This window comes from Clytia hemisphaerica, unplaced genomic scaffold (genome assembly GCF_902728285.1).
Source record: "Clytia hemisphaerica strain Z4C2 unplaced genomic scaffold, Clytia hemisphaerica genome assembly, whole genome shotgun sequence".
NCBI classification, from domain to species: Eukaryota; Metazoa; Cnidaria; class Hydrozoa; order Leptothecata; family Clytiidae; genus Clytia; species Clytia hemisphaerica.
The window spans coordinates 447,700-466,730 of record NW_027103349.1 but is presented as its reverse complement, the minus strand read 5'-3'; the positions used below and the strand labels follow the sequence as shown (position 1 = coordinate 466,730).

The 19,031-nt window shown below is 34.9% G+C and overlaps 1 protein-coding gene across 4 annotated transcripts; it reads right to left on the bottom strand.

Moving 5' to 3' along the window:
- Positions 1 to 1,321: 1,321 nt before the first annotated feature.
- On the bottom strand, positions 1,322 to 18,860 carry LOC136820215 (arginine/serine-rich coiled-coil protein 2-like). 4 transcript variants are annotated; one of them, XM_067076410.1, is made up of 7 exons: positions 18,816 to 18,860; positions 8,715 to 8,775; positions 7,586 to 7,626; positions 6,982 to 7,105; positions 5,327 to 5,734; positions 4,943 to 5,139; positions 1,322 to 3,379 (listed from the first exon to the last, which is right to left on the bottom strand). In XM_067076410.1, the coding sequence occupies exons 2-7, from the start codon at positions 8,752 to 8,754 to the stop codon at positions 3,131 to 3,133; spliced, it is 1,059 nt and encodes a 352-aa protein (XP_066932511.1). In that variant the 5' UTR covers positions 8,755 to 8,775; positions 18,816 to 18,860; the 3' UTR covers positions 1,322 to 3,130. The 4 variants fall into 4 exon arrangements, with proteins under 4 accessions (XP_066932511.1, XP_066932523.1, XP_066932515.1 ...); XM_067076422.1 differs by having other exon boundaries at positions 6,982 to 7,063; positions 18,816 to 18,856; XM_067076414.1 differs by lacking the exon at positions 8,715 to 8,775 and having other exon boundaries at positions 18,816 to 18,858.
- Positions 18,861 to 19,031: the final 171 nt, after the last annotated feature.

Genomic DNA, 19,031 nt, shown 5'->3' with positions numbered 1-19,031 from the left:
TCTAAGGTTTTTTTCCTGAGGCCCAAACGTTATGGTTTTCTTCAAGAACAATGTATCGAAATTGCGAAATGTACGCTTTCTTTAAGACTTTCTTTCGTAAGAATATTTGGGCCAAATCGTAAGAATACTTAAATGGGATGAATTTTCGCGGTTAAGCTTAAGAATTCACGGATGGCATCATCTGACAATATTATTTCATGATTTTGTGTCTTCTCCCCGACACGTCCCCATGGGTCGTCAAGGTTGGTACCCCCGGGGTTTTTCCACAGAAACTAAAAAGGAATATATCGTCCGTATAATATGTTATTATGATATAACATAGTTTGTATATTATATAAAACGTAATATGTTTCGCGGCGTAGAGTCTGTTTTTACGTACAAGACAACAGCTACCCCCGAAAAAAATTCCCTTCTTCACGTTTGCTCCTTAGATGAAACTCGTCCTAGACTTACATTATACACGGCCTTAGTCGTCTAAAGCCGATTGACAATTGCCGGAACAATCTCGGAAGTCGCAAGGACAAAGATCTAATTTTTTCGTCCGGGGTTTAGGACTTCGCCCCATTATTTGCCTTTTTTTCCTTGGCCCAAAAAACCAAATTTCTTAATCTGCGGTACCCCGTACCCAAACGTTGTAGAATTACTTGTAATTTCGTGCATCCATGTGTTTCTTCCTTGTTTCATGGGACAAAAATGAAGAAATACTCAAAAGGATTTTGGCCCAGGACAGTGAGCTTTACTTTATTGGTAGAAGAAAAAATGGGGTGGAGACACGAGAAAGCATTTCAGGTTGGTGGGATGGAGCGTGTTGCATTGCACCAACACGAAAAAAAACAACTTCTTGTGTCCCCATGCAAGCCTTAAATCCCGGAGGGGAGGCAGTAGCGGGTTTACCAACTGACGGTACGTGTAGCGAAAAAATTGTTTAGACAGAAACAGTTGATGAATTTATTTTGAAAAATTCTTTGTTTCAGAAAGCAATTTGTAAATGTTTTCTTTGCGTCATTTAAGATGGGGCAACCAGTAACTTTCATCAAATTGCGACACTTTTCATGTTTCAGTTTTCAAATGTTTCTATTCGATGAAAAATGTTTCAAGACATTTACAGTGCAGCAAAAAAACAAATTTTCAACTCTTTTAATGTAAAAAAATCAGAATTTCCGGGCAAAAATTGGCAATTTTTCCTGGAATTGCTGAAATTTCCACCCTTACAGTGCATTTCTTCTATCTTGAAAACATACCCTTAACCGCCAAACATACCCGTCGGTCAATTTGCCTGACTGCACCCCCCCCCCACCAACAAGTAAATACTTTAATAACATAAGAATGCCACCAAAAGGTGTATGATAAATATTATATTTAATAAGAATTCGTATACCTGTTGATACCAATTTAAAATATAAAATTCATTCAATATTTAAACATCACTCGAAAATCTTACAAAATTGGGGTTTTGTTATCTGAGGATATTTTCCCTTCTATAAAGGACCGTAAAGCCAGAGCATAAAACAGTGATGGTAGTAAGGAAAGATTAAGCGCAGAGTTTACACCCAAGATAGCCGATAAAGATAGAAAAACTAGCGACAGTAGAGTTTGCGAAAACTTCCATCACAATACACTTTTCTCAAGATTTATTGTTGTCCTCGTTTTCAAACAGATTTCCACAATTATCATTGTGAATATGTAATTTTATAGCAATAAATTTATGCATCTCGAGAAGAGTGTACAGGGTGTCCCTAATAAAAGTATCGAGTTTGAACATGCGATTGAGTAAAAAAGTTTGTGTGTGTTATCGCTAAAATATAAGAACGTTCTCCATCACATAGGCTTATTACAAAAGGTAGTTACAACGTATAAATTAATCGTAATGACAAAGAAAAAAGAGGGAGAGCTTAAAATACAATTTTGTGAATACACACTTAAAACTTTCTACTCAATCGCATGTTCAAACTCGATACTTTTATTAGGGACACCCTGTATTAGCTCCACCTTTGATCAGAATGATCAGTTTTTTAATTATGCTGCTTTCTAAATTATTTCCCTTTTAGTGGCCTCCTAACAGGGGGGGGGTCCATGTACAAAAAAGCGGCATGTATCATGGGGTGGGTGGGTGTTTTCAAATTTTTTTTTGCTATTTAGTACTTGTGTACTATACATGGGGGTGTCAGTGTCAAATTTCCGATTTTCTACTTAGTATTTGTGTACTAAAAAGCCAAAGTCAAATCAAATTGTGATTTATTTTAGATTTTTGTCGAATTTTTTTTTAAATTCTCAATTGTTTTTGTCAATTTTGGAGAAAATTTTTTGAAAACTTTTTTATGGGAAGAATAAAAAACTTGCCCCAAAGTTTCAAGTTTTTTTGGCTTAAAATTTTTATTTTATGAAGGGGTGTAGGGGTATATTTGGTAGTTTTCTGGATAGTATATTGTACTATGTAAGGGGGGTGTGTGGTATATTTGGCAGTTTGCTTGATAGTATGTTGTATTATACAAGGGGTGTCAGGGTGTATTTGGGAGTTTGCTGGATAGTACTGGATAGTATTGTAATATATAGGGGATGTTGGGGTGTTTTTGGGAGTTTGCTGGATAGTATTTTGTACATTTTGTACTTCAGTATAGGGGTGGGCGGGTGTTTAAAATCGAAATTTGCTACAAAGTACTGATACATGCCGCTGTTTTGTACATGGACCCCCCTGCTCCTAACAAGACAATAGGCTCGTCAAATCTAAAAATGGTGTTGCCTTTCCGATTTGACGAGAAAAGCCGTCAATTTCTAAATAAATCAGAATCAAAATAGAGCCGATATTTTCCAGATGATACAAATCATATTCTGCAACTCTGATTTCAATCCAACATCATCTCGTCTCAATTTCCTTCAAAAATAAAATGATCAATCATTGACATAGTAATCGTGTTCGTCGTATTTTGTTTTTCTTTACAGATGAGATAGCATCTACCGACCTGATTCCTGACTGACCGGACACGAATCTATCCAAATCGCAGACAGAAAGAGGATCATCACCAAAGACGGTATTGGCGTACCAAAACGCCCGCCAGCAAACGCCTAGCTGAATACCATTATCAACAAAAAGCATAATTGCATAATACATCAAGATCAGGCTTATTTGAGTTTATTGTGGTGGCCCCATGTTTCCAAATCCAAGTCCCATTCCAGTCAAACCACCAGCACCTCTTGACATTTGAAAAGCTCTCGATTTCTCATATTCTTTCTCTAGATCGTCTAATACTTTTCGACTTTCCTGTACTTTTGATTGTGCACTTTCATCCACCTGAACTCCCTGGATCCCCATTAAACGTTTGAATTTCTCATCGTTGTTTTCATCATCGAAAGCTCCTGACCATTGTGCAGCTCCTTCTTTCTATAAGAAACAAAAAAAAAAGAAAACACACGATAAAAATAATGTGTTAACAAGTGATACTTTTATGGACCTACCTGGTTATGCATTTAACACATATACAATTGATATCTACGTGACGTGACCATTAAACAATCATTCAGAACACAAATAGTGACGATCTATTAAAATTAGTCGTTTGTTCTTATAAAAAAAACGTTAAGAAACCAAAATTTCATGCTCTTGAAATATTCTTTCATATTGAAGAATTTGTGGGCAAAAAAAAACATCCATCTCATCAAAAAATTGAGTAATTTGGCTAAGAACATTGATGTATGCTTATTAATAGTGATTCTTATAGATAAACATGCGTTTTTTGAGCCAACAAAATTTTTTTGAAAAAATCTGCTTGAGACATCTTTTACCTATGATGGTACCCTACTTTCATGCAAAAAATCAGAAAAAGTTTAAAATGAGCCGTTTTTTGGCCCAAATTTGCCCAAAAATTGTTTCCCCGAAATTCGGGCTCCGTCACATTCGAGGGTTTAAAGTTATGCATCTTGTGCAAAAAACAAAAGAACAAAGAGCCAATCTCGAGAAAGCAATACCTAGTAATTAATAATGTGCTTATAAATAAATCGAATTTGGCCAGTTTTTTTTTAAAAACGCCAAGAAACCAAAAATTTCATGTTAACCAACATTCTTCAAAAGTAAGCTCTCATGAGAAAAAAAAAATCTATCTCATAAAGAAATTGAGAATTTAACTAAGAACGTGTGTACGCTATTATAGTGATTTTTAGATAAACATGCGTTTTTGACCAACAAATTTTTTGAAAAAATGCTTGAGCCTTTTTCCTAATGGTACCCTACTTTCATGCAAAAAATCAGAAAAAGTTAACGATCCAATTTTTCACAAAGTCCAAAAAACCCGTTTTTTAGCCGTTTTTTGGCCCAAATTTGCCCCCAAATTTTTTTTTTCGAAAATCAGGCTTCGTCACATTCGAGGGTTTATAGTTACACATCTTTGTGCAAAAAATCAGAAAAAACTAATGAGCCAATCACGAGGAAAGCTAATAACGAACGAACGGACGAACGGACAAAGGTTAATTTATAGGACCTCCACCCCACCGGGGTAGGTCCAAAAAGAATCTGAACGCCATCAAATCATCTCGCTCGAAAGGTATAGAAATAATTACGTTATAAATGGAACTGTAATTTTGAACAGCAATGAATGCCCTAGGCCATTACTTTGCAAATGACTTTAGCCCAACGGCCCTTTGTACGCCGAGGTAAAATAATACCAAAACCTGTAAAGGTCACTTAACTGACTTCAAATTAGTAAATATTGGCAATTAGATACTGTACCTCTAAATACCCATTCCCCATATATAAATGATTATTGACTCAAGTCAGGCTATTTAGAGAAAAATATGGGACTCGTATTTTGACAGCGGAAAACATTACAAAATTGAATGAATATATTAGAAAGGCTATGTATATGTACTGATAGGTAACCCAAATAAACACGCTACCCAGAATTAATTTTGGGGTAACAGCAGAAATTCATAAATCGGATAGCAATAATACCTTGTCTTTTGGTTTACTCCATAACAGTTTTCTTTTGTCTTGCACTTGTTTAAACTGTTGAACATTAACCATATTGGGATTGAGATAGGTTGGAAGGTTGATTTTCTTTGCTTCTTCTGCTTGTTTTTCTTGCATAGTTTTCATGTGTTCTTTTAACCGTGCTTCAATTTCTTCTGTAGTAACTTCTTTTGGTTTAACTAGAAAGAAATGGAATCACAATATTGAATTAGCGAGTATTAAACTTTAAGTTCATTCCCAACTGTTCCCAAAGGAGAAGTCATGGCGAATTTGTAAACTCCCAATTGAAAAATGACAAACTTCGGTTTCGAATGACTGAAACCCAATAGGGTTCTAATTTCAAGTCAAGATAACAGCAATACTTACATTTATCTTTTATGACTGCTCTGCAAACACCAGCAGGTGCTGCATAACGTTTACTACGAGGACTACGACTTCTGGATCTTCTCTTTCGTCTTGGGCTGCGACTACGGCGACGATCCCGACTGCGACTCCTTGATCTACGGCGATCTCTAGAGCGACTTCTTCTGTCCCTACTTCTACTTCTAGATCGCCGACGCCTATCTTTACTTCTTGTGCGCGATCTCTTACGACGTCTATCCCTGTCACGACTTCTCGATCTTTTTCTTTTAGGGCTGCGACTTCTGCTACGTCTCCTTGGACTACGGCTGTCAGTCGTAGAGTTCTTGCTCTTCTTTTTGACGTTTTTAGGCTCTTCATCTTCATTAGCACTCTCTTTATCAGACTTCTGGATGGTATTTGTTGAGCTTGACCCTAACGACAAGGTACAACATAACATTTAGTTTATCATACTCTTAGGTTCCAAATAAACGGCCCCCCCCGCATGTTAATTTTCGAAAATTTTCCAACACCCCGGACCTTATTAGGACCCCCCGTTTATTAATCTCTAAGAATATTTTCAGCTGTCAAAGAGAAAGAAAGGCCCCTTATTTTGCTCTAAATAGCCTGATTTTAGCCTATTTTACCTTATTTTGGGTTTCAGAAGTACAATTTCCAACCCCCCGGCAATTAGGTCCCCCCGTTTATTAAAATCTAGAAAATTTTCCAACCCCCCCCCCCGTTTATTTGGAACCTAAGAGTAAGTAGTAAGTAAAAATTTTAAACTGAACACAAATCTAGATTTAGTAGTGACGTTTTCTTAATTTTGAATAGGGCAGAATACAGAGTACTTAATTGGATTAATTCACCTGAAAATAAATCTATCGAAATTGTGGACTAACTCATGAATCCATGCAAATTTTTCAATCTAAAATACACTGTAAATTTACCTTTTATATTTTTCAAGGACACGTCCAACTATTTTTCTGCTGATTTGGAAAAGTAAAACCATGCAAAACTTTTCAAAAATTGCTTCACAAAAGTTTATCAAATTAAAGTACTGGTACATTAAAATTTTTTGCGGGAATTAAATTTGGCGGATGACCGAGAAAATTAAATTTGGCGGGAATTAAATTTGGTGGTCGCAGGAAATTTAGGGTCAAAAATGATAGAAAATTGTTGAAAACCCAATTTTGGAGCCTTCTAACAAGAAGTAACTTACGTAAAAAATTGCGTTTTTAGCAAAATCCTCAAAGTTTTGCCAACTGTCGGAAATTACTTTTTGTGACAGTATTATTCAACCTTATTATATTGACTTTCTTAATCAGCATGAAAATACCTTTCAAATGAGGGGTCAGTTAACTATGTTTTGAAAATTTTTGAAATTTCGATTTTGCTGGCGGAGCGACGGTGGCACCCTGCCCGTGGCAACCTTGAAAAGGGTACCACATGGTTTTAACATGATTGTTTCTTCTTTTTATACCCAAAGGCAACTTTTGACAAATGGGCTAAGAATTTATGCCATTTTTGCAAAATAACATCCCCCCTAACTAAAATAGGACGAAATTTGGTGGTACGTTGTATAAATTAAATTTGGCAGACGGCAGAAAATAATAATTTTGGCAAATTTTGGCCAAATCTGCCAAATTTTCTTCCTTTAATGCATTCAGTTTATTTCTTACTTGGCGGGGAGGAGGGTTCTGCTCCATATGAAGGCGATGGTATTCTGTCAAGACGTGATGGCAGTTCGGGGGACGATTCACTCTGTAAAAGGGAAATGCCACGATAAAATACAATTCCACAAACCTGAAATTTACCATGTTTGACAGTAAAATATTTGTTTAAATAGTCGATTAGAAAAATTCTTTCAGTTACAGTTTTTTCTTTGTTTTCAATACAAACCTGCAAATACATACCTATCTGGATCACATTTTTCGTCAAATTAGCTTTTCCCAATGTTTTGGAAACCGTAGTTTCACATGACACAGTCACGTGCTTTTTTCAATCAACAGTTGGAAGTTGGAAGTGTGATCTCTGACAGTTAAATTATATCAAGAAAAATTTAATATTTAGGAAAAGAACCCCTTATCTCGCAACAATATAAATCTCTATGCATTTAAAAACTTGTTATTTAAAATACATAGCTTCATTTTATGTAATACTTTTGATCTGTTCTCACTTGAAACATAGACCTCAATGAAAAATCTAGTTCCTTATTCACACATGACATTTTCAAAAGGTTATAACAGAGCGCTTGAATAATTAACAATCTTAAATACATCTTACCGAAGGGGACATCTCCTTCTCTTCTTCCACCATGAGTTTTTCTAAAAGAGGAAAATGTTTCAGTTTCATTCAAGGCTTAATTTAATATTAAATCAACCGCCGTTGACAAATCAAAAGGGCCAATCACTATTATTAGTGTCTGAGAAAGCTAAGAGTTCTATCTAGCTAGCCTTAAATTTGAGATTGGACCTTTTTGCATAGTGAGGAGGGTTCCATCTACATGAAACAGGGTCAATCTCAAAAATCTATGCTCAGACAAACAGAAAAATTCTTCGTTTTCTCAGGTAAGAATTTCGAGATTGGACCTTTTGATTTGTCAATTCGACTTAATGAAAAATTGGCAAAATAATAAAAAATTGGTTGCCAATTGAGCAACAAAACTTCCTTGTGGTTCCATTGTTGATAGTCTAAAAATCAAACATAAAATAGGTGAATTTTCGTGAGAATGCTTGACAAGCATTAGGCTTAACAATAGACCTTTTCAAAAATATTTAACATGCAAGGCTAACCTTGTTTCAAAAAAATTTCTATGGCAATTAATTCCCAGAGGCATTCATAAAAAGTCACTCAATTTATAAAAGTAACACTTGAAGACTTAAAGAAGTCAAAAGTAGGCAATTTTTGCATTCAAAGTAATTTATGAAAAGGCCCACACTCTTTTTTTAATAACATACGGGAAAATTGGGTCGAAGTTCAGTATGCAGAATTTCTTTTCAGTCTCAAGTTATGCATAGTCATATGCTTACAAAACCTTTTTTCAAATTTCCTCAATTTGACTAATTCTAATTTTCACTTTTACTTTTTTAATTTATCCACCCTGAGAAAAAAATAGTACCATTTCATTTACTGCACTTCTCCTTCTCATTGATCACATTTTCGAAATTTGAAAGATGAATTTTCTCAGCCTCGATCTATGCTTGACATTAATCTTATTTTTGAACGATTTTGAGCTTAAATATGTTTATAAACACTATGCTTAAAAAAGAGTGTATTAGTTTAGAAGTCAAAGTTTGCAACCAACCAAAATGCATAAAGAAAGGCTAAAGGCTTTTTAAAAAGGGAAACAGAAATATCCAATGAAAAGTATTTAGAGTATACGAGTAGAAAGATTGTACCAAAAAAGTTTTACCTTTAAAAGATCTTCTTTTCTTTACAACAGGATTACTCATTTCACTGTTCTAATATATTTGCTGAAATGAGAAATTTTGCAATAAAGGTGGCAGGAAAACTAATTGCTAAGCGTAACAGTTGAATCATTAATAGCTCATTCATCATTTATCAATATCTTTGTGTCTGGTACTTCACCTTTTTTATAAGAATAGTGTTTTTTTTTGGCCGAGGGGAAGTATTCTTAAGAACTTTTTAAGAATCTGAGGGTAAGAATTTTAACACAATGCTCTTAACATTTAGTCAATTTTCACCCTGATTCTTATAAGCACTTTTCTCATAAAAAAACGCACATCCATAGACCCAGGTAAAGAGCTAGGCCCTCCCTAAGATTTAAGTCCCCCCAAACATTCATAAATTTTATGGCAGTCCCTAGAACTCTGGACCCTCAACAATTTCAAAAATTTGTTTCAAGAAAAAAAAAAGGCATTAAAATGTGATTTGCCTTGCAGCTCCAAGCTAAAGATAGAATATATTTTACATATTTTTAAATTGAGTAATTGAAGCCAACTATTAAGCTGAAGTATTTAGCCCCCATTCTTATAACCACCCCACTTCCCTGAGGGGGGGGGGTTGACGCTATGTTTAAGCGCCTCTGGCTATGTTTTGGTGCAAATAAAAAAATTTTCTCAAAAGAAAAGGTAAGAAAATTCCTGACAATTTTTATAATTTCACTACTGTAAAATATTTTCAAACAAAAAATATCTCACTTAAGCATTTCTTTCTTCACTGATTAGCTATGGTACTTTTAAGAAAACTCCCCCTTATTTTCATTAATAAAACCTAATTTGAAACCTAATTTTCAGCCCCCTTATTTTAAGGGAGAGCAGAAACCATGCCATCTTGACATTCTTGCTGTCTTGTTAAATCCTTTGTTTTGAAAAAAATTCTTCAAAGTTTAGAATTCAACATGGAATAGGGAATCTTGGAAATTGATTTTTTTAACTGGCAGTTATCTGAGGCATTGGATTTGAGAGCTCATTCATGGTTTTTAGTAACTCTTGCAGTATTGTCTCTAAAAACAAAACAATTTATCCTGTTTGTTTGGGCTGAGGGTAAGTAATGTATATCATTTGTTATTCAATAGATTGCTGTGTTTTAAGTCTATTGTAAAGAGTGTGCCAGTCTGGGATTGTTGCAATTCATGCTGAATGTATCTAACATGAACATTGATTGCATAATATGAGTTCAAGTTGTTTATAGTATTTTAAAGGCGAATGATATGATACCCCTTTAGACACAAAACATGTTCCGGCTTTCAAAATGCTTCACCCCCTGCCCCCACCAGGGATTTATTTTTCTCTGACATTTCTTAAGTGAATTAAATTTGTAACAATAACAAATTTTGGCAATTTTTTCGCAAAAAATTAGTCCTCACGAAATATTTAAAATCTCAATTTTGGTTAAAACCCAGAGGAAAATGAAAGAAATTGGGCAAGAACTCTTTCTTGCAGATTTACAAGATTTTGTCCACACAAAAAAATTTTTTTTAATTCCCGAAAAAAACATGAAGATTGATTCACTTAAGAGCCATTTTTTAAAAAAATCTTTAAATTCTTCAAGGTATGATCCATTGATGTCTCAGATTTTGCTGAAATTTTGCTCAAATGATCTCTGTAATGAGAAAAGAAGATCCTAAAAGTTTCAGCTTCAAATCTCAAGCTAAACTTTACACACAACATTCTTTAATGTCCTTGTTGTCATTATCTGAAAAAATCAAATGAAATTGGTGGTCAATGTTGGGTGTTCCTAGTTTCAAATGGATTTCGCCTTTTGAAACCCAAAGATTGATAAACTTTTCCTGGCCAGACGTAAAATTTGTAAAATGTTTTATTTGTTTATATTCTAACAAGTATTTGAAATCTGAAGTAGTATTTTCTGAAACTTTGGCCTAACCAAAAAACAGAATTTTGTTTTCATTTAAGCAATACAATGAATTTTGAATGAAAAAACTTTTGAATAGTAAATTGAGAAATTTGAAGGGATTGCCTACTCTTTACAAGTTTAAGAATAACATACCTTAAGGACACTGTCATTTTTAAATGGTACAAAAAATAGCTGTTTTTGCACCATCTTTACACCCCTGACTAGTTTTGAAAATTAAAGACTCGTAAATGTCTACTAGGCCCTACACTGATACCCGTGGTTAAGTTAAAAGGTCCGTTTTTGGACCCATGCTCGTCCTGTAACTGTAAAAGGTATACTTAAAGAGATATAAGCTTTTGAACTGCGGTCCTAAAAAGGAAAATGAATTGTCCTAACTGAAAGGATAATGAGTTATCCAAGATCAATAAGTCTTGATAGGGTGCTCCCATCAAGTCGAAATTTGGTACACATGAAGAACCTTATCCAAAAGGTCCAAAAAATGATGTTGTAAAGTATGGGCAATTAATTGTCATCAAAATCAACTTTAAAACAAAAATTCATTCAAGATCCTCTCAGATCAGGCTCTAAATATCTCAAACATAAGATGATAAAATGAAAATCGTTGAACGGCCCCTCTGATGGACAATCTGTTGTCCTAAAGGCGAATGTATTTAAATTAACCTTTTTTTGTGCTCTAACGCTAGGGATTCAACCATTTTTATCTTTTCCAAAATAGTGCCAAAACTATTAGCTTATATCAGCTAAAATTTTGCACAAAACTGTATGAATGGTTTACAATTAGTGTCCAGATAACAAATTTTGGTTATTCGGTCCCAAAAAGGACAATTCGGTCCCAAAAAGGACATTAAATTGTCCTTTTTGTAAAATATAACAGTTAAGGTATGCAGCCTTCGAGGGCTGGGTATGGACAATTAATTGTCCTAAATATGTACCATTTAACCTATATCTGGCCTGATCTGGCTCTAAAACAGCTACAGCTGGTACTATTATACCCCAAATCATGATAAAAACATGAGGGATAAGTCAAAACAGGCCATGAAAACGGACAAAATGTTCTCTTGTAGTTGCGGTAAAAATAGATAGACTATGGAGCTTTTAGATATCATTTGCAGGACAATTTTTTGTCTAACTTACCCTTTTACATTCAAACTAATTTAGTATTTCTTAGTTTATATTCTTACAGTATAAATTAGGAGAGTTGTTCCACTCTTTTTTATTATAGCTCTACCTTTTTCTAAAGATAAAAGAAAAAATTCCTCTTTTGAAGAGCTAAAAGACAACAATTTGTCCAAAAATGGAACTTTTATCTGCCCATTTTACTTTTCACATTACAGGTTTTATGTTTAACCATAGTGTTTTTGTGTTAAAGATCACTTGATATTTCAGTTTTGACCACTTTCATAATTTAGATACTAAAACTAATGTAAAATTAAGGACAACTTTATTGTCCTATTTTGGGACCCAAGAACGTAAAAAGTGGGCCTTTTTACTATTAGGAGTTGAAACAACCATTCAGCTTTAGTTTAAACTAGGTTTGGTATAGACTAAGCTTAAATGGCCCTTTTTAGGACAATCTTTTTGTCTGGTCAACAAATTAGCCATATTTGGGCCATTTAACCCCCTGGAGTGATTTTAACCATCTTTTACCCTTTCTAATGTTAATATAGAGGTTTTCTGAGATTTTCCCTAATTTTTTATGTAACTTGGGCAAGTTATTACAAAAACCTTATTTTAAGCCATTTTTGGCATGGTGCATGATTTGTACCATTTAAATGACAGTGTCCTTAAGGGAACTAATTTTGGCTGATTTGGCAAATTTAGACGGTTTTGTTTTGGTTTTCAAAACAGCCAAGATAAAAAAGAAACATGACAAACTAAAACATTTGGCATCGCAAATTGATGTTTCTGGATTTGAAATAGACATCAACAAATCAACCTTGGCTCAGTATATCCAATCACTATGACTAAGCGTGTGAGGATTAATCTTTCGCAAATTTTGGCTCTTTTCAGAAAATGTTATCCTTCCGAAAACTTTAAAAATCCAGAATTTGGTCATAACCCTTAAAATCAAAACAAATTAGTTGAGAAAGAGGCTGATTTATAGCCTAGTTAACTAAGCCCGTATTCACAAGGCTAGGACACACGGCTCATGCAATATAGCGTTTTTGGCGCTTTAAGATTTTTTATACTTACGGATTTTAAGTTTGCCTTGGAATACTGGCTTAGGGAAAGGGCGCGTTCATAATATGAACGCAGGATTCGGTGAGCTTCTGATTGGTCAGAGTGGGTCACGTGGTAAAAAATCGGGAGTTTTCGTGAGCGATAGAAGTTTATAATTATTTTATCAGAAAACGAGTAGAAGAGGTGGGACTCATTGAATGCAAGATCTTTCTTCGATTATATTATGATGTGAGACTATTTCCATATATTTGGAATACTGTATCAGAAAAAGTTTTCAAGACCTGATCCCGACCTGACAGGGGGGGTACAGCCGCAGGGTACTAACCCATAGCCGGGTGGTGGTGTCTAATTTAGAAATTCGAAAAAGTTAGTACCCGGTACTAATTTTGGGGTGGGGGTGGGTATATCTCCAATTTAAGTTAGTACCCGGTACCAATTTTAGGGTGGGGTGGGTATCATTTCAATTTTTGTTCAAGTACTCAGGCCCTGAATATGGTACATTTGTTTAATTTTTTGTCTTCAACTTTCAGGATTTTGATGAGAAAAGATTTCCTTGTTATGGCTTACAGTATCTCTGAGTATCTGACAGTATTGAAAAGTTCCCCCTTCCAATTGAACGTACTTTCCCTGCTTATCAAGTATGTAGGGAAATTCGGAGGTTGTTAGTTTCAATAGTTTTCAGAAAAAAGAACTGTTATGTTTCAATCAATAAAGTATTATTTTATAGACCTTTTTTCAAAGAGGACGTCCTGTTGAATAATTATGTAGTCCAGCCATAAAAGCAATGATAGAGCCATGCATAATTACTGTATCATGCATATTGTAATAATTATGCATGGTTTTATCATTGTTTTTCTGCTGGACTACAAAATTATTCAACAGGGTGGCCTCTTTGAAAAAAGGTCTATTCAAATTCGTGGGTAATTTCCCTACTTTCTAAGAGGAGAATTTTATGACCACTAAGTTATACAAATATTGAAATAGTTAATGTAAAGAAACCTATTGTTCAAAATCAGTATTGTTTTAATTAGTGAGAAGGATAGTTCGTCTTTGATATCTCAAGTTAGAACAGGTTAGAACGAGGTATATGTTTGTCATTGCCTTCTGATGAAAAGAATTACAAGCTGTTGCATCCAAAGTGATACAATCTGTCTTTTAAACAATAAAATTGTTATCCAAACTGATGATTGTTTTTGCTAGCGGAGTTAGTTTATTTTAGTTTATTGCAGTTTATATTATACCCTATAGCTTATTTCTGTTTATATTTGTTTGTTTGTTTGTTTGTTTGTTTGTTTGTAATGTCTGTTTATGACAATTAAGGTGGAGGCAGGTCAACTAAACAAAGCCAACCAGAGCCAACAATGCAACTTTTTTCTATTTCAATTTCTTTCATAAGATTGACAGTTTTGAATAATTTGAATAAATTACCAATCTATTGAAGAAGAAAAAAAAGGAAATCCATCCAATGCAAGCTTTCATAATATTCTTCAATTTTTATCAAGTTGATTTTTACATCTTCTGATAGATATATACTTTTATTGCCGTTATTACAGCTATATATAATATTTTACTTTTGCCAAGGAATTTCGTTGTTTTACCTTTGTAATTAAAAGTTTGAGTTGATTTAAAGAACTTTTTAGAGGATCTGAGTTTAAAATATGGTATATACAAGTCATAATAACAACAAAGAGCTGCTTTTGTTGGCTTTTGAAAGATTGGGACCATGCTTGGCAAATTTTCAGGGTGGTGTCTCCTATTTTCCTTGGTAATTTTAAAGCCGGTACCCCGGTACTAAAAAAGGGGGTGGGGGTCCCTTTTTCCTTAAAAAAAAGTAAGTACCCAGTACTAAAAGGGGGTGGGGGTCCCTTTTTCCTTAAGAAAAAGTAAGTACCCGGTACTAAAAAGGGGGTGGTGGTACCTAAGAGAATTTTTCTTAAAAATCAGGTTAGTACCCTATGGGTTAGTACCCTGGGGCTGTACCCCCCCCCTGGACCTGATAGTGCTTCTCTTGTTTTTGGGAAGAATTGAACTGATGAAGAAAAAAAGAATGCTATTCGTCGTAAAGACAGCAAAAGTTGCTTGTTTCCAGAATGGCAAATAATAAAGTAAAGATTTGTGATTGAACATTGACTATCGTACGTGGCAATATCTAAGAGAGAGTACTTGTACAGATCCTATGCTGTAGTTCTGTATTCTGATTGGATTGCATGACATGATATTGTATTATACTGTAATGGATAGATGATAGACAGTTCTTGGTTCTTGTTGTTTTATGAATTTGAGACTTTATGCTCGATTTTACAGACAATGACATCTTTCGTTTTCGAAGAACATAAAATTGTCGGGGCTTATTTTCCTTATTTTCAGTGACAGCTATACGAATTCAAGACTCAAGAAAATGTTGTTTTTTTTGGGGGGGGATTGATTACATTGTTTTGTATACGGTATTTTAGCCTGCTAGTCTAACGTAAGTTTTATTTATTTTGTTGAAGGTTATTTTTATGATGAGCTTTGTAAAAATCATACAAAATACTTTTATGTCAAATCACAAAATTATCACTCAAGAAACGAATTTGTCTCTTGTTGACTGTTATAACTTTTCGACTTTTTGAAAAAAATGAACAAATCTTTCCTTCACTCTCCATCCGCACACTTTACAATAGAATTTCATTTTATATCTTACAAAAGGAGCGAATAAACTGTAAGACGGAGAGTGTGTTTATCTAATCTTACAATAAGAGCCAATCAGAAGATAGAAAAAAAGACAAAATAAAAAAATTCTAAATAATGTTTTGATATTATGTTCTGTGTGTGGTGTGATTTCATATTTTTGATATGAAACGGAATTAAGTCAACGACGAATAATTATGCAAATTATGTGAGTTTACGTTATCCCTCGCCGCGAAATTTGAATCGTCGTTGTTGTCAGTTGATAAACTACCGAGTTTACTGTCCCTAAGCTAGTTATTCAGTCACAACTTAACCATCAGATTTATCCAAGTGACTGAATCAAACTAGCTTAGATTTCTAGGCTAGCTGATTTAGGGGTCTTTGACAAAAAACTTCTTCAATTTTTTATCGGCATTGGGCTGATAAGTTTCAGACCCCCTCCCCTCTTGCTTGGAAAGTCAGAAAAGCGTTGGCTTTTTACACAACCATCTGAGTTGTGAAAAAATGTACAGTCAAAAACAGTCAATAGCATAACGAAACGGGCACAGAACTGATACGCAAGCAGTCGGGTGTTTAAGATAAAAACAGCAATTATTGCTCTTTTTGGCAATTATTATTTCAACGATGAAATGCTGAATCAGCAAAATGTGTTGTCCTTTTAAGGGCAAAGATGTCAGAGGTGTTTGAAAATAGTAAAATTGCATTGAGAAAAAGTTTTTTTTTCAATTTTTTGTTGCTATAAGGCAGCAATCACAAATATCTTCGTTTCGCGTGACCTGACCGACTCTCTAAGATTGAGTAAAATTGAGTCGATGAGTCGGTAAATTTGACGGAATTTTTCTGTCAATGACCTTTCCTTCGTTCAAAAATTTTATTATTGCCAATTTTTTGCGAGCGATTTCTAGCGCATTCACAGCATTTTGACTTTGTTTATCATTACATGCACCATTTTGGGGCCGGCACAGTGTTCAAAGGTCATAATTTTAAACCACCCATTACAAGCGATTGTTTTGGCGGCTGGCTGGCTGGCAGTTTTCTCCAAGAATGCACCCCAAAAATGGATGGAAAAATAGAACCCGAAAATTTTTACGACCGACCGGCCGACTCACTTTTTAGACCTAACGAGGACACAAAATGAAGATATTTGTGATTGCCGCCTAACATGAAAATAATAGTCGAACGTGCGCACCGCACTGGGCTCAACTTCAGATTTTCCCGTTATTAGAAGGCCCAATTGTAACATTTCAAATATTTAGTATTAGGTAGCAAATATACTTTGTCCGTTTTGGCTGAAATTTGGTACACTTGTTCCTTGGGTGAATACCTGGGGGTGTTTTTATCTTAATTTTTTCATTTTTTTATGTGCGTTAGAATAGTGTCCTCGTCCTAAGAGCCTTTCAAAATAAATAACTTAGGAGCTGCCCCAAAGTCTTAGCCTCGTTTTGGCGAAAAACTCGTCCCCAGGCCCCAAAAATCAAAATTTTCAAAAAATGAAAAAAACACCCCCAAATATTCACCCAAGGAACAAGTGTGCCAAATTTCAGCCAAATCGGACCGTTTTTAAAGTCTCCAAGCTGCCAGCCTCGTTTTGGTGAAAAACTCGTCCCCAGGCCCCAAAAATCAAAATTTTCAAAAAATGAAAAAAACTCCCCCAGATATTCACCCAAGGAAAAAGTGTGCCAAATTTCAGCCAAATCCGACCTTTTTTGAAGTGTCCAGGCTGCCAGCCTCGTTTTGGCGAAAAACTCGTCCCCAGGCCCCAAAAATCAAAATTTTCAAAAGATGAAAAAAACACCCCCAGATATTCACCCAAGGAACAAGTGTGCCAAATTTCAGCCAAATCCGACCTTTTTTGAAGTGTCCAGGCTGCCAGCCTCGTTTTGGTGAAAAACTCGTCCCCAGGCCCCAAAAATCAAAATTTTCAAAAAATGAAAAAAACACCCCCAGATATTCACCCAAGGAACAAGTGTGCAAAATTTCAGCCAAATCGAACAATTTTTGAAGTCTCCAGGCTGCCCCAAAGTTTTAGCCTCGTTTTGGCAAAAACTCGTCCCTAGGCCCCAAAAATCAAAAATTTTGAAAAATGAAAAAAACACCCCCAGATATTCACCCAAGGAACAAGTGTGGAAAATTTCAGCCAAATCGAACAATTTTTGAACTCTCCAGGCTGCCCCAAAGTTTCAGCCTCGTTTTGGCGAAAAACTCGTCCCCAGGCCCCAAAAATCAAAATTTTCAAAAAATGAAAAAAACACCCCCAGATATTCACCCAAGGAACAAGTGTGCCAAATTTCAGCCAAATCCGACCTTTTTTGAAGTGTCCAGCCTGCCCTAAAGTTTTCGGACGGACATACATACAGTACAGACATACATACATACAGACATTCTCAGATTATAGCTCAACTGAAGTTGAGAATAACATGAAAGAAAAGTTCTAAAATAATATGTTAAAAGATCTTGCATCGATGCCGAAACACAGCTAGAAAGAGATAACAAAACCCCTGTTGTAAATTTGTTTACATATGACTCGATTTTGCTATCTGCATTTCCAACAAAAACCAGTTGAAAACAAAAATAAACGAGACAAAGTGGGCCTATTATCGCAAGGGTGTCAAATACCAAGTGTTCAATAATAAAATCAATTTTTCTTTCCAAAAACGGCAATAATTGCCGAAAACTGCAATTTTCATTTATTTACTTTTTTATTTTTCTGCTGATTCAGCATTTCATCATTGAAAAAATTGCCGTTTTCAGCAATAATTGCCGAAAAGAGCAATAATTGCAGTTTATATCTTAAACACCCAACTTGCTTGGCAAGTAGTTGGTGATATTCGATAGATAGATAGATTCAACCGAAAGAACCAAGTAGAGCAAATTTCTGACAGGTTGAATATAGTCCGACTCATGGTCTAAAAATCTCAATTTTCCGGCAAATTTTTTACCTCCGACCGACCGACTGACTGACTTATATTTTAGACCTGACAATGACGCGAACACAAGTTATTTGTGATCTCGGCCTTATGGTACACAAAACATCAACAAAACAAACTCTTACACCTGAATTAAAAAGCAATCACACAGGCAACAACAACATCATCCCCTATATATATTTTTCCAGAACAAAAAAAACATTATTATGGGATATTTTATCGTCATACGAAAAAAACTCATATTCAAACAACTGAGTCTCTTTCCCTCATATCACTTCAAATATGAGTACATAAAAAACAGCGCTAGTAAAAAAACATTAACCTCCCATAATACGTGTTCAAATATCTTTAACTGCTTTTAAAACTCTTTAGATTGTTAGAATCGTTTAAATAAATACCTGCAGAAACTTGTATCAAGTCGGCCATGTTTCACTTTTCTGGCTTCGTGACAGAAAAATACTGGGTACTACATCGCCGGTCTCGTCTGTCCAATCCTAAAAGTCGATAGTATCACGTGGCTATTTTTTAAAATGTTGGTGGAGCTCATGGGTGGAAAAGGGCGGGAAAAGAGTTTTTGATGAAACGGCGCTGTTGCTATGACGAAGATTTTATGT